Source organism: Papio anubis, chromosome 1 (genome assembly GCF_008728515.1).
Source record: "Papio anubis isolate 15944 chromosome 1, Panubis1.0, whole genome shotgun sequence".
Lineage (NCBI taxonomy): Eukaryota > Metazoa > Chordata > Mammalia > Primates > Cercopithecidae > Papio > Papio anubis.
The window spans coordinates 85,364,280-85,376,282 of record NC_044976.1 but is presented as its reverse complement, the minus strand read 5'-3'; the positions used below and the strand labels follow the sequence as shown (position 1 = coordinate 85,376,282).

The 12,003-nt window shown below is 35.7% G+C and overlaps 1 protein-coding gene across 4 annotated transcripts in view; it reads right to left on the bottom strand.

Moving 5' to 3' along the window:
• The window catches only part of HS2ST1 (heparan sulfate 2-O-sulfotransferase 1), a 201,763-nt gene that overhangs the window by 32,649 nt on the left and 157,111 nt on the right, over positions 1-12,003 (bottom strand). For all 4 annotated transcript variants that reach the window (XM_009212233.3, XM_003892150.5, XM_009212248.4 and 1 more), the window contains one exon: positions 10,684-10,922. In XM_009212233.3, the coding sequence (XP_009210497.1) occupies positions 10,684-10,922 (239 nt within the window). The remainder of the gene's footprint in view (positions 1-10,683; positions 10,923-12,003) is intronic.

Below are 12,003 nucleotides of genomic sequence, written 5' to 3'. Positions count from 1 at the left end.
ACGTTTTCTTCTCAGATGCTTGCTGTTCATAAAAGTTTATTTTTATTAATGACTCAACAAATAAAAAGTAATCTTTAAACCCAAATGATTTTTAAAAAGCTGATGGTTATCAGAAGATATTTAAGAGTTAACAGCAGACATCACAAGCTTGTTGATAAAAAGATTAATAAAATTAAGAGGTGTAATACAGGTCAAAATATTTAAAATTTCTAAATATTTAACTTACTGGAATTAAAGTATACAAACATTAATATGAAAAATTCTCTAAGTATGTTTTAAAATGTCTAATAAATGGTTAATATAGAATTTGATAAACCTAAGTATCACTAACTGCAAAGCAGTGATACACAATTTCTCAATGGAAAATGGTATGCATTTTTGATAAGCAAATCTCTGCATGATAAACAGCAAGTGGTTAAGAATCTCTTCTAGAACCTAGATAGAGTGCAGAAAATTGGGGCAGTGAGGTCCACCAACCTATACCGCACCAAAAGCATCGGCAAGCTATGACTTCAGCCTCTCAAACACAGAACTGTCAATTGCATAATTCTGGCAATTTATCAATCTTTCACTTACATCATAGAATAGGGATAGTCACATGGAGATATTCTGGAATACTTCATACTACACTCAATAATATCAATGAATGACGATAGCTGCCTCCTATTAAAGGCCTATTGGTAGGTGAGGGAGGGGAAACAGTGCAGATATAGCTATATGTCAGAGAATGTAAACTAGAGAAAAATGAGTTCTGGAAGAATTTATCTTTTAGGGGAAGCATTAATAACTCACATACTAAGAGAAATTATGAAGCTTTTAGAATGGAAATGGTATATATGCCTTACTTGGCCGCTCCATACACACATACATCCTTAAATTAAAATCTCAAAAATGAGCTGCAGATAAAAATTAGGTTGCATTAGAAAGTATACCATGTCATTTTAGCAGATATTTTCAATTTTTTCCCCCACTGAAACTGAAAGAGCCAAATAAATGTGATTTGAGGTTTTCATGTTCTTTCCAATTCTTCAACTAAGGCACCAAACAGAATGAAAATACCAAATTGCAAATGAAACAGAAACAAAATATAAAATTAAATAATCCAGAGCCTACATCTTTAATATACTTTATATGCTGAATATGAAAAGTCTTTATAGCTGCCACTTAATGGTTCATTACTTCCTATAAACCTTTGGTTCTATGAAAATCAGTTCTAGTATTTCAACTAAAAATGAGAGGAAAAAAGATGGCAAAGAGAATAAGGAATTGAAGATGGTGGCTAAAGGGAGCTTAAGACATATTTAGCAACTCACCTCTGTTTTCCAGAAGCTGAGATTTAATGTGGACATGGTGATGTAGGAGGGAAATGAAAGACGCTACATTGAGGTCTGAAAAAATAGTGTTATATAAACTAAATAGCAGGGAAGATCATAGTACGAGCTTGGAATATATTGTGGTGAAAGACTTAGGCAGAAATAAGAGTCAGGTACAAATTCAAATATTCTTTTTCCTCCAATGAAGCTTCCTAAGAATGGTCAATATTAAACTAAACCCTCTCCTGAGGATGAGTGATATCTCATCCAATGTGTGTCCTTCAACACAAAGTGAAAAAAGCCCAGGAAGCTGGGTAATGTCTACACTACCACAAGGCTTCTCATTTCTTCTAGGTTTTCCAATTTACTGGCATATAGTTGCTCATAGTAGCCTCTAATGATCCTTTGAATTTCTGTGGTATTAGTTGTAAGGTCTCCCTTTTTATCTTGGGCTAAAAGTTTCTTGATTTTGTTTATCTCTTCAAAAAACCTTTTTTTTTTTTTTTGAGACGGAGTCTTGCTCTGTCGCCAGGCTGGAATGCAGTGACGCGATCTCAGCTCACTGCAACCTCCGCCTCCCGGGTTCAAGCAATTCTCCTGCCTCAGCCTCCCGAGTAGCTGGGACTACAGCACCCAGATAATTTTTGTATTTTTAGTGGAGACGGGGTTTCACCATGTTGGCCAGGATGGTCTCGATCTCTTGACCTCGTGATTTGCCTGCCTCGGCCTCCCAAAGTGCTGGGATTACTGATCTTTTTGTATTTTTTTGTTTCAATTTCATTTATTTCTCTTCAGATCATCATTATTTCTTCTATTCATTTTGGATTTGGTTTGCTCTTGCTCTTCTAGCTCTTTAAGATGCATCACTAGGTTGTTTATTTGACGTTTTTCTGTTTTTCTGATATAGGCACTGATTGCTATAAACTTTCCTGTTAGCACAGATTTTGCTGTATCCCATACATTTTGGAAGGTTGTATTTCCATTTTCATTTCTTTTAAGAAATTGTTAAATTTCCTTCTTAATTTCTTTATTGACCCATTCGTCACTCAAGAGCATGTTGTTTAATTTCCATGTGTCTTGCTATTGGTTTCTAGTTTTATTCCACTGTGATCAGAGAAGATATTTGATATTATTTCAATTTTTTTTTTGAACTCTTTAAGACTTGTTTTGTGACCTAACACGTGATCTATCTTTGAGAATGATCCATGTGTTGAGAAGAATGTGTATTCTGCAGTCATGGCATGAAATGTTCTGTAAATATTTAGTAGGTCCATTTGGTGTACGTTGCAGATTAAGCATGGTGTTTCTTTGTGATTTTTCTGTCTGGGTGTTCTGTCCAGTGCTGAAAGAGGGGTCTTTAAGTCTTCAGCTATTATTGTAATGGGGTCTATCTCTCTCTTTAGCTCTAGTAATATTTGCTGGATGCTCCAGTGTTGGATAGACATATGTTTAAACATTTTACATTCTCTTGCTGAATTGACTCCTTTATCAATATTTAGGACCCCCGAGCACTTCAGCCCATGGTGGCCGGGCTTGCTGGAACTGAGATACTAACTGCTGAGATGGAAGATTAACCTCTGGCTAGAGCCATCTAAATGTTCCTTCTGTGGGCACCAGCTGAGCTCTGCCCCATGTTACCTTCTGTTGTGACAGGGCAGCACCATATGCAAATGCAAAGTCCCACAATCACTGTGCTCTCCCCATCCCCAGGGTGCAGATTCTCTTTCTGCACCACGTGGCAGGTACCAGGAGGAATGGGGGAGGGGTGGTGTAGGAGATACAAGACTGTGTTTCCTATCCTCTTCAGTGCTTCTTTCCTTAATATATTAAAACTAGGTACTATGATTGCTCACCTGATTTTTGGTTCTTACGGGGGTGCTTTTTTGTGTGGACAGTTTTTCAATTTGATGTTCCTGGTGGGGGACAATTGCTGAAGGCCTCTATTTGGTCATATTGCTCTGTCTTCCTCCCCCATATCATGATTCTGCTTTAACCAACTTGGACACTGAAAATCTCAACTTTTATCCACTACTAAGGCAATCTCTCAGATCCAGTCATTCAAAACTACTCCACCTCTCTAGCATCTCAAAGCTCTGTTGATATAACTCTCACAATTGTTTATTTCCTTGTGAATTCATTCATTAACTTTATTATCATATCAACTTCCAATTCACCCTGATCACTACTCTCTTTACTGGACAACCATTTTAACAATAACCCTTGACATTTGCTCCCTTGTCTTTTTATTATCTTGGGTAGCCAATGGGGTTGCTGAGTACTCCTGGTTGAAACCAAGAGACTACGTCTAAATATCTATGTAGGATTTTGAATTTTACTTCCTAAATTCACGCTATCTGAGGTAAATTCAGGTGATTATTATTGCTTTAAAATTTTCTAGACTGCATTGTTTTTTCTCTTTTTTTTTTTTCTTTCTTGAGACAGAATCTCATTCTGTCACCCATGCCGGAGAGTATAGTGGCATGATCATAACTCACTGTAACCTCTAACTCCTAGGCTCAAGTGGTCCTCCCACCTCAAGTCTCACAGTAGCTAGCACTGCAGGAATGCACTACCACGCCCAGCCAAGATTTAACTTCTTTTTTTTCTTTTTTTGGTAGAGTAGTTAGCAGGGCTGTTCTTGAACTCCTGGGCTCAAGCGATCCTCCCACCTCAGCCTCCCAGAATCCCAAAGTGCTCACAGGCCTAAGCCACTGCACCTGGCCTCTACTATTGTTAAAGTCCTCGAAACACACAGAATTTCTTTCTAAGCTCAAACTAAAAGCATACTAAAGGCTACATATGTAATATATCTGGCATATGTATTTTTCTTTCATCTCATCAGCATTTAACTAAGGCAATATGTTAAAGTTTCATTAACATAGCTGTGGCTGATTTAAAATTTGCAGTAAATCAAAAGATGCTGAACTGAGGTTTACCTTCTCTTTATGAAGAAAAAAGTGTGAAGCAAATAAATGATGTCAATACGGCTAACATGATTCACACTAATCTAGAAAACAGTCTGAGCATTTGAAAATGTTGGCCAGGTGTGGTGGCTCACGCCTATAATCCTAGCAGTTTGGAAAGCTGAGGCAGGCAGATTTCCTGAGCTCAGGTGTTTGAGACCAGCCAAGGCAACATGGTAAAACCCCGTCTCTACTAAAATACAAAAAGTTAGCCAGGCGTGGTGGCTCGTGCCTGTAATTTTAGCTACACGGGAGGCTGAGACAGGAGAATCACTTGGACCCGGGAGGTGGAGGTTGCAGTGGGCCAAGATCGCACCACTGCACTCCAGCCTGGTCTAGCCTGGGCGACAGAGCAAGACCGTGTCTCCAAAAAAAAAAAAAAGTATCATTTACATACTGCTGAAATTCCATATTATCTTTATCTCCTCTTCAAAACTGTTCTCCAAGGAAATAATATAAGTAACTCCCTTTGAAAAACAGTACTTTCAAAAGTTTTATTTTTAAAGTATTAATTCGGCCACTTCTCCTTTTACACGTTTAACATTTATCCTTAGTTCTCCATAACTTTCCTGGTCTCTACTCTTTCACGTTCATCTTTTCTCTCTCATCAGTCTAGTCCCAGTTCTGCTCTGTCATGATCTGCCTTCTCACCTCCCTGTACCACTTGCTTTGTCTTTCAGTTTGTTTTCTTCTGGTATTTCTCTTGGGCATGCTGCCGAAGACCTTGAGGTAAGGTTCGAAAATACAGAGGAGTAAGAAGAGGACACTGAGATTAGGTAAGCAAACTTCTACTGTTCATTTTATGGATTCTTACTGACTATACTTGGCACAAATGAAAGGTAAAGTGATAGGCAAAAAAGGAGCAAAACTTAATAGTATCAATTAAAGTTAAGGAGACTGAAGACACTGAAAACTCTGGCGTGGGAGAGGAAATAAGGCCACTATAGTAACTTAAGTCATAGAAAATTTTCATACTCTGATTGAAATATGCTACCAAGAAGAATGTTTCAGATGCAGTAGTCAGATATAGTACATGAAAAGCAGCTAGCCTGAAGCAGAGAGTAAACTGTGATTTTTGTTGGATCTGATGACTTAAGTCGGGCTAGCAAGAAATAAGAAGAGACCTTAAGGAAAAACACAAACAATATAGGTAGGTAATGGTGTTGGGGTTTTTTGTTAGTTGAATCAGACCTGAACTGATGTTACAGGAAAAAGCTAAGAAGCACCCATCTCACTAACAGTAGTGTCTTGACCTATATTCTTAACAGATCAACCTCAATATTATGATTATCTGTGATCACAAAAGCATTTGTTTTCACCATCTAAAAGAGCAGGGATGCCATCCTGAACATTCTGGCCAAATTCCAACTCTGTAATTACTATCTGTTGAATGAATGCTACTATTAACTTGAGTAATTACTATATACTGAACTCCCACTGATGCATTTACTTAAACATTTCTTGTATGGCTGTGGGTACTTTTATGAGACTAAGCCAGGAAGAAAGTTTTCTACACTAACAGGAAAACAAAGTAGTGGTTGGATAAAAATATAAGAAAAGTTTGCAGTAATTGAACATATCTTCACCAAAGTTCAGAGCTGTGCTGCTCAACCTATTTTAGGAGTATATGGCAGGGGGCTGGTTCCCAATCCAGCTGAGAGATAAGAATAGATCATACTGCTGTCAATCAGAGGGGCTCACTCTGCCAGTAATTATTATCATCTACCGCTATCAAAATCTATGTTGGTCCATTTGTTCATTCATTCAGCATTTATTTAACAAAAAATGTAGTTTCTACTATGTCTCAGGCACTATGCTAAACATAAGGGATATAGTGGTGAACAAGACAGACAAAGTTCCTGTCCTTAAAGATCTTGTAATAGAGGAAAAAACCGGCAGTAAACAAACCAATATGTAAGACAAGTTAGTAAGCTGATTAGTACCAGAGAAGACACAACAAGAGTGATATGGTACACAGTAACTTAGAAGAGGTAATTAATACGTAGGATGGAAAGGCATGGTTTTTCTAAGAGGATGTCATTAAACCTTAAATGGATAACATGAAGCCAACTCTTGAAGAAGTCAGGAGAAGTGCATTCTAAGAGGAAAGGATAAGTGCAGAGTCCTTAAAATGGGAAAGGCTTGGCGCATTCAATGAAACACAAGGCCAGTGTGGCTAGTGGGTAAGAAGTTGGTGCACACAAGGGCTAGATTAAAAAGGGCCTCTGGGTCTAAGTAAGAAATGTGGATTTTGTAGGGGAGGTAGGAATAATAAGTTAAAGATAAGTACCCTACCATCCTGGGAAGACTAAAATATTCATCTTCCCATATCCCTACTGAGAATCATCATCTGGATCTTTGTTACTCAAACCGCAGTTTAAAGACCAGCAGCATTAATTTTGGCATCAAGTGGGAGTTGTTTAGAAATTGAAAACTGGGCTCCATTTTGATCCTTCTGAATCTGAATCTGCATTTTAACCAGTGATTAGCATACATATTATAGGTGGAGAAAATTCATATAAAGTGCTGCTCTGAAAAGTATCTGCAACTCCTGGTGAACCGTGGGCTCTAATGCAGATAACCTAAAGTTGGCTTGAGAGTGAATTAAAAGAAAAAAATTTACGTTGTTCTTCAGAGAATACAAATTCTAGATATTTCCAATGTTTTAACAAAAGGAGTTAAATATAATCGTAGACCTATACATATGAAAGCAAAAAAGAATTTTTTTGAAAAATCATAAAAGATGTTGCTAATCACGTATTTGGTATGGCTACTTTAAAGACATGATGTTCTCTAATGTAAAGATATTTACATGACAGCAAAGCAAACTCCATTTTTCAACTAGAAGAGTTGATTGATTACCCATCTCTTGCCAATTCCTATCTATTAACTAAGTAAAGCCCATCTCAAAAATATCTTTAATGACTGAGTCCATGCCTTATTCTAATTGCTTAGTTTCTCATACCTTATATTCTCAAATGTTTATCTTTTAAGATCCTTCTTTTAACTTTTCAACTTTTTATTTAAAAAATTTCTAAACTACAGAAAAGATGAAAAAATAGTACAGTGAACATCCCTGTACTCTTCACCCAGATTCACTAATTATTAACATTTTGTCACTTTTGTTTATCTTTTTTCTCTATGTATGCCCATACATACTCAATTTTTTCTGACCTATTTGAAAGCAAATAGTTGCCATTCATATTTAACCCCTAATTACCTCAGCATGTACTATTGTCTATGAACAAAGATGTTATCATTTTTGATCAAGGATCTGATCAGACCATACATTACATTTGGTTTCTATGTCTCTCTAGTCTACAGAAGCCTCCCTCCAACTTTTTTGGTTGTTATGATGTTGACACTTTAGAATTCAGTTGTTCTGTAGAATATCCTACAACATTAATTTGTTTTTCAGGATTAGGTCCAAATCAACCATTTTGGTAGGGAACATTTTGGTTAAATATTTCAGTGAGATCACCACAAAGTGATGTTTTATTTTAACTGTTTTCATAGCCCCTGTGTTTATGTTTTATGTTCTCAAGTAAATTTTAAATAAGTACCTTCAAGGATGTGGCCATGCTTTCTATTTCTTTGGTGTTTACCCAAAAAATGTAGTACAACCTTTGTGTATATTACATACACAATAAATAAATGAAAAACTCAAAAGCAGAGTTGACAACTATTTCTAAGGATAGCAGAATACATATAACTATTATACATTGAGTGGTTTTATACCAGACTAAAAATATTTGGGCTTTGCCTCTAAAATTTTTGAGAGAAGTAATTAAGCAGATAAACAGTTTAGAACAATACCTAATACAATATGTACAAAAAATGTCTAGGAAAGCTGAGGCTAAAGGTAGATATCAAGCAGATTGAACTAAGATTGTAAGGTGAGGGAATAAAGAGGATGATCAGGTAACATATCTCAAAATATTTTTATGAGTAAACTGAGCTTTACATGGAAGCTTGAGATAACAGATTTAAGAAATATCTCATCTTTTAAGTTGTACTTGATTAGAAACTATTTCTTAGAGAAGAAAGAAGAGCAAAATAGTTCATTTAATTCTTATTTAAGCAGCTGACAGGCCAGGCGTCTGTAATCCCAGCACTTTGGGAGGCCGAGGTGGGCGGATCATCTGAGGTCAGGAGTTTGTGACCAGCCTGACTAACATGGTGAGACTCAGTCTCTACTAAAAATGCAAAAATTAGCTGGGTGTGCTGGCGCATGCCTGTAATCACAGCTACTCAGGAGGCTGAGGAAGGAGAATAGCTTGAACGTGGGAGGCAGAGTTTGCAGTGAGCTGAGATCACACCACTGCACTCCAGCCTGGGCAACAAGAGCAAAACTCTGCCTCCAAAAATAAAAATAAAAAATTAAAAAAAAAAAGGTAGCTGAGAACAGTACACACAGACAACAAAACATGATATTAAAATAAAAGTGTTATATCAGATGGGGTTCTGATATAACATGAAATAATTTAAAAATTATTTCAAAACATACAGTGCAATTTTGAGAGTTTACATTTAGATGAAGCTTACTAGATTAAAAGTGAAGTAAACACGAAAACATGTCACATGAAAGAAAGGGAAGCAGTAAATATGACTTGTTTGAAGAACTGTGTCTACATAGAACAAGAGATCACAGAACTGGAGATAGGGTATATAAAGAACATTTGTTAAGTAAGCCATTCCTAATTAAGATCAGGTTTTGAACTACCAGCTGGTATTTTGAAGTATGTCAGCTAATGATTAAGACTATTCTTTTACTCTGCCCCATACAAACATTTTTTAAGTGTTGGTCATTCTGTAATCCAATTGCTTTTAAGATAGCATTTATGTTTCTCTCCTGCTTTTTATCCTATATATAACTAACAAGTTACTAAAAGAAAAAGAGAAGTTTTATCTCATCCAAATGCAACTGGGAAAATATACTACATGATGCCTAAAAATGTCATATGTGGTGAGCTCCTCCAGATTTACATTTCATGAAAATAATGGTTGATGTCATTGCCAGACATCTTGTAGTTACCAGGAAACTTTGTAATGCTGAACAAACAAATTAACATTATTTTTCTAAAACGTACTACTGAATAAATCTGAAATTATTATCTAAGCATGAATATATATTCCTTTTAAACCAAAGCATATTTTGAAAAGCGATAATGCCAAAAGATTTAAAACCCACTACACACTGTATAAAAACAGAATATTTAGGATACTTGCCCTTGAGATACACAATATTACATAATGAATAGTTTTTATGACACACATAGCTAAAAACAGCTCATGTTTCTTCCCATTTATAGAAGAGTTATTTGGTTTGGCCGATAGATGTGGAATTTTGATTCTATGAAAAACAGTACTCCAGGATCCTGCAAAGAGCCAAAAATTACATGGGCAGATGACATACCATATAACACTAGCCTTTATAAACAGCTCTCTAGCAAGAAAGCCAACCTTAGTCTCATGTGTCAATGTAATTCTCTTGTTTAAGTGTAAGGATTATAGTTATGCTAAATAGTGAGATAACAGTCAATTCTGTAACAAGTTCAAACACATAAATATCGTTATAACTACAGGACCATCACGAACACCTTTCTAATAAGCCTACTCCAATTTGGCATTTGATCCTAAGTAGTATTTTCAAACATTATCTTTCCTTCTCATGGGGTGGAATTCCCATGCCCTTCCATATTTATAGAGAGAACTTTATAATTGCAATCAAAACTCCAAGTGTGGGAGAAATGTATGCTACTACTATTAAAGAGATGAGCAAATTTTATTTCATAAGATAATTTCCTCTACTTTTCTTAAAGCCATTTCACAAAATTATCTATTCATTTGTTTATCTAAAACTTCTTGAGAATTTAAAAGGTAAGTGTTGAAGAAGCCACAATCCCTGTTCTTGAGGATTTTATAGCTTTTATGTATACATAAATATACATAAACTATATATACATTTATAAGCTATATATATAAACTCTCTCTGTATCTCTATCTATATCCAGTAAAGAGGGACTGGTGACAAAATTGAGTACAAGTATCCATCAAATATTTCTCTGTCATAAGTTGAGGCAATAATTTTTATTGCAGGGTATCATGCCAAAATTATATTTTTAAAAGGATACTATGCTGAGGAACATCAATTTTCTCCTCAAAAATTCAAGCTATTCATTAATCATTTACTTCACAAACATTTGAGTACATACTATATGCAAGGAAATGTGTCAAATACTGTCGAGTAAAATCACACAAAAGTTAGCTGGCTCTCTCCTCTAAAAGGCTTATGATCCATTGAGATCAGAACTCACATCCCTTTAAAATACTTTATCCCCTTGAGCTAGAAAATTTGAGTGAGGAAGTTTTAGAAAACATTTGGGCATTCCTTAAGTGGTAATTACCTGATCTTGCAATGACATCACTGGATTATTTTTGGTAGTGTTGATATGAAGAACATGGTATTTATTCTTTGCACACAGGTCATAGGCGATATTGGTAAATGAAGTGCTTGCAGTTTTGGGAACTCTGTTATAAATGATCACCATATCCTCTTCCTCATCTAAAGTGGCATCTTGCCGAGGGCCATCCATTGTATGTCGCTGCTCAATTTCTCGGACTTCATGTCTTGCAATAGCCCTTTCTGCAAAGAAAAACAGATACAAACTAAGTTTTTAAGGACACTATAAGGAAGTTATGAACACTGAACTTTGAACCATGATTAGAAAAGATACAAAAAAGAAAACAAAAAACAAAAGCAAAGAACCAAGGCATGTGGAAAACACGGGTAAATTGCTTGGGTTTCTAAGAGGATCTAGTTGATTCTAAAACAGCTGTACAGCCTGGAACATAATCTTCCTATTCAAGAACTGGGTAAGAGCTGTTGAAGAAATGTTTTGAGGACCAAAGCTGCAGAATTCCTTATGAAGGATAATACATATGCATATCAAGAACAAAGGAATAAAGAGTCAACAAGTGTAGAATAGCACAGACCACAGAATACTTTAGTGTAGTTCAAAAGTCACTTTATATTCTAATAGAATTCCTACAGCCTAAATTAATTCTCACACAAAGATTGCATGGAATACTAAACTTCACAGTAAAAAAATGAACTTAGAATTACTTATAAGTTAAGAAAAGGTTTTGAAATTTATTACCCAATTTAGTTATTCTCTGGTTTATAAAAATGTAGCGGTGCAGTGATTATAAATGCTTATATGACTTAACAAGAGTAGAAACAATACTACCACAAATCCTTTTTCTTTTCGGTGTTGCATTAGAAACTATGTTTATCACATGGCTATGCTTTTCCCTTAAATTTCATGGTTCCTCTAAAATCACCTATCTACTATGTGGTTTCCAAAGCAATTACATTTTGCTTCCTAGTATTCTCTATTTAATGCAAACTTCAGTTTCAAATATATATATATCTCTGTATATTCAAATATCTATATATTCTAATATATATTCAAATATATATATATTTGAATATACATACATATGAATAAGGATGCAAGAAAAGGAGAGGAAAGAAGGAAATGAGGAGCATGCAATCTCTAGCAAGACTGCAAATACTCTGCACAGGAGTAGTTACACATACAGCATGTACTCTCTTAACCCCCAAGTCTTTGTGCAAGCTATCTTACCTATCTTGAACAGTCTTCCATTTCCCCACCCAACCTTTACATTTCAACTCAGTCGCTACCCAGGGAAGCATCTGATAG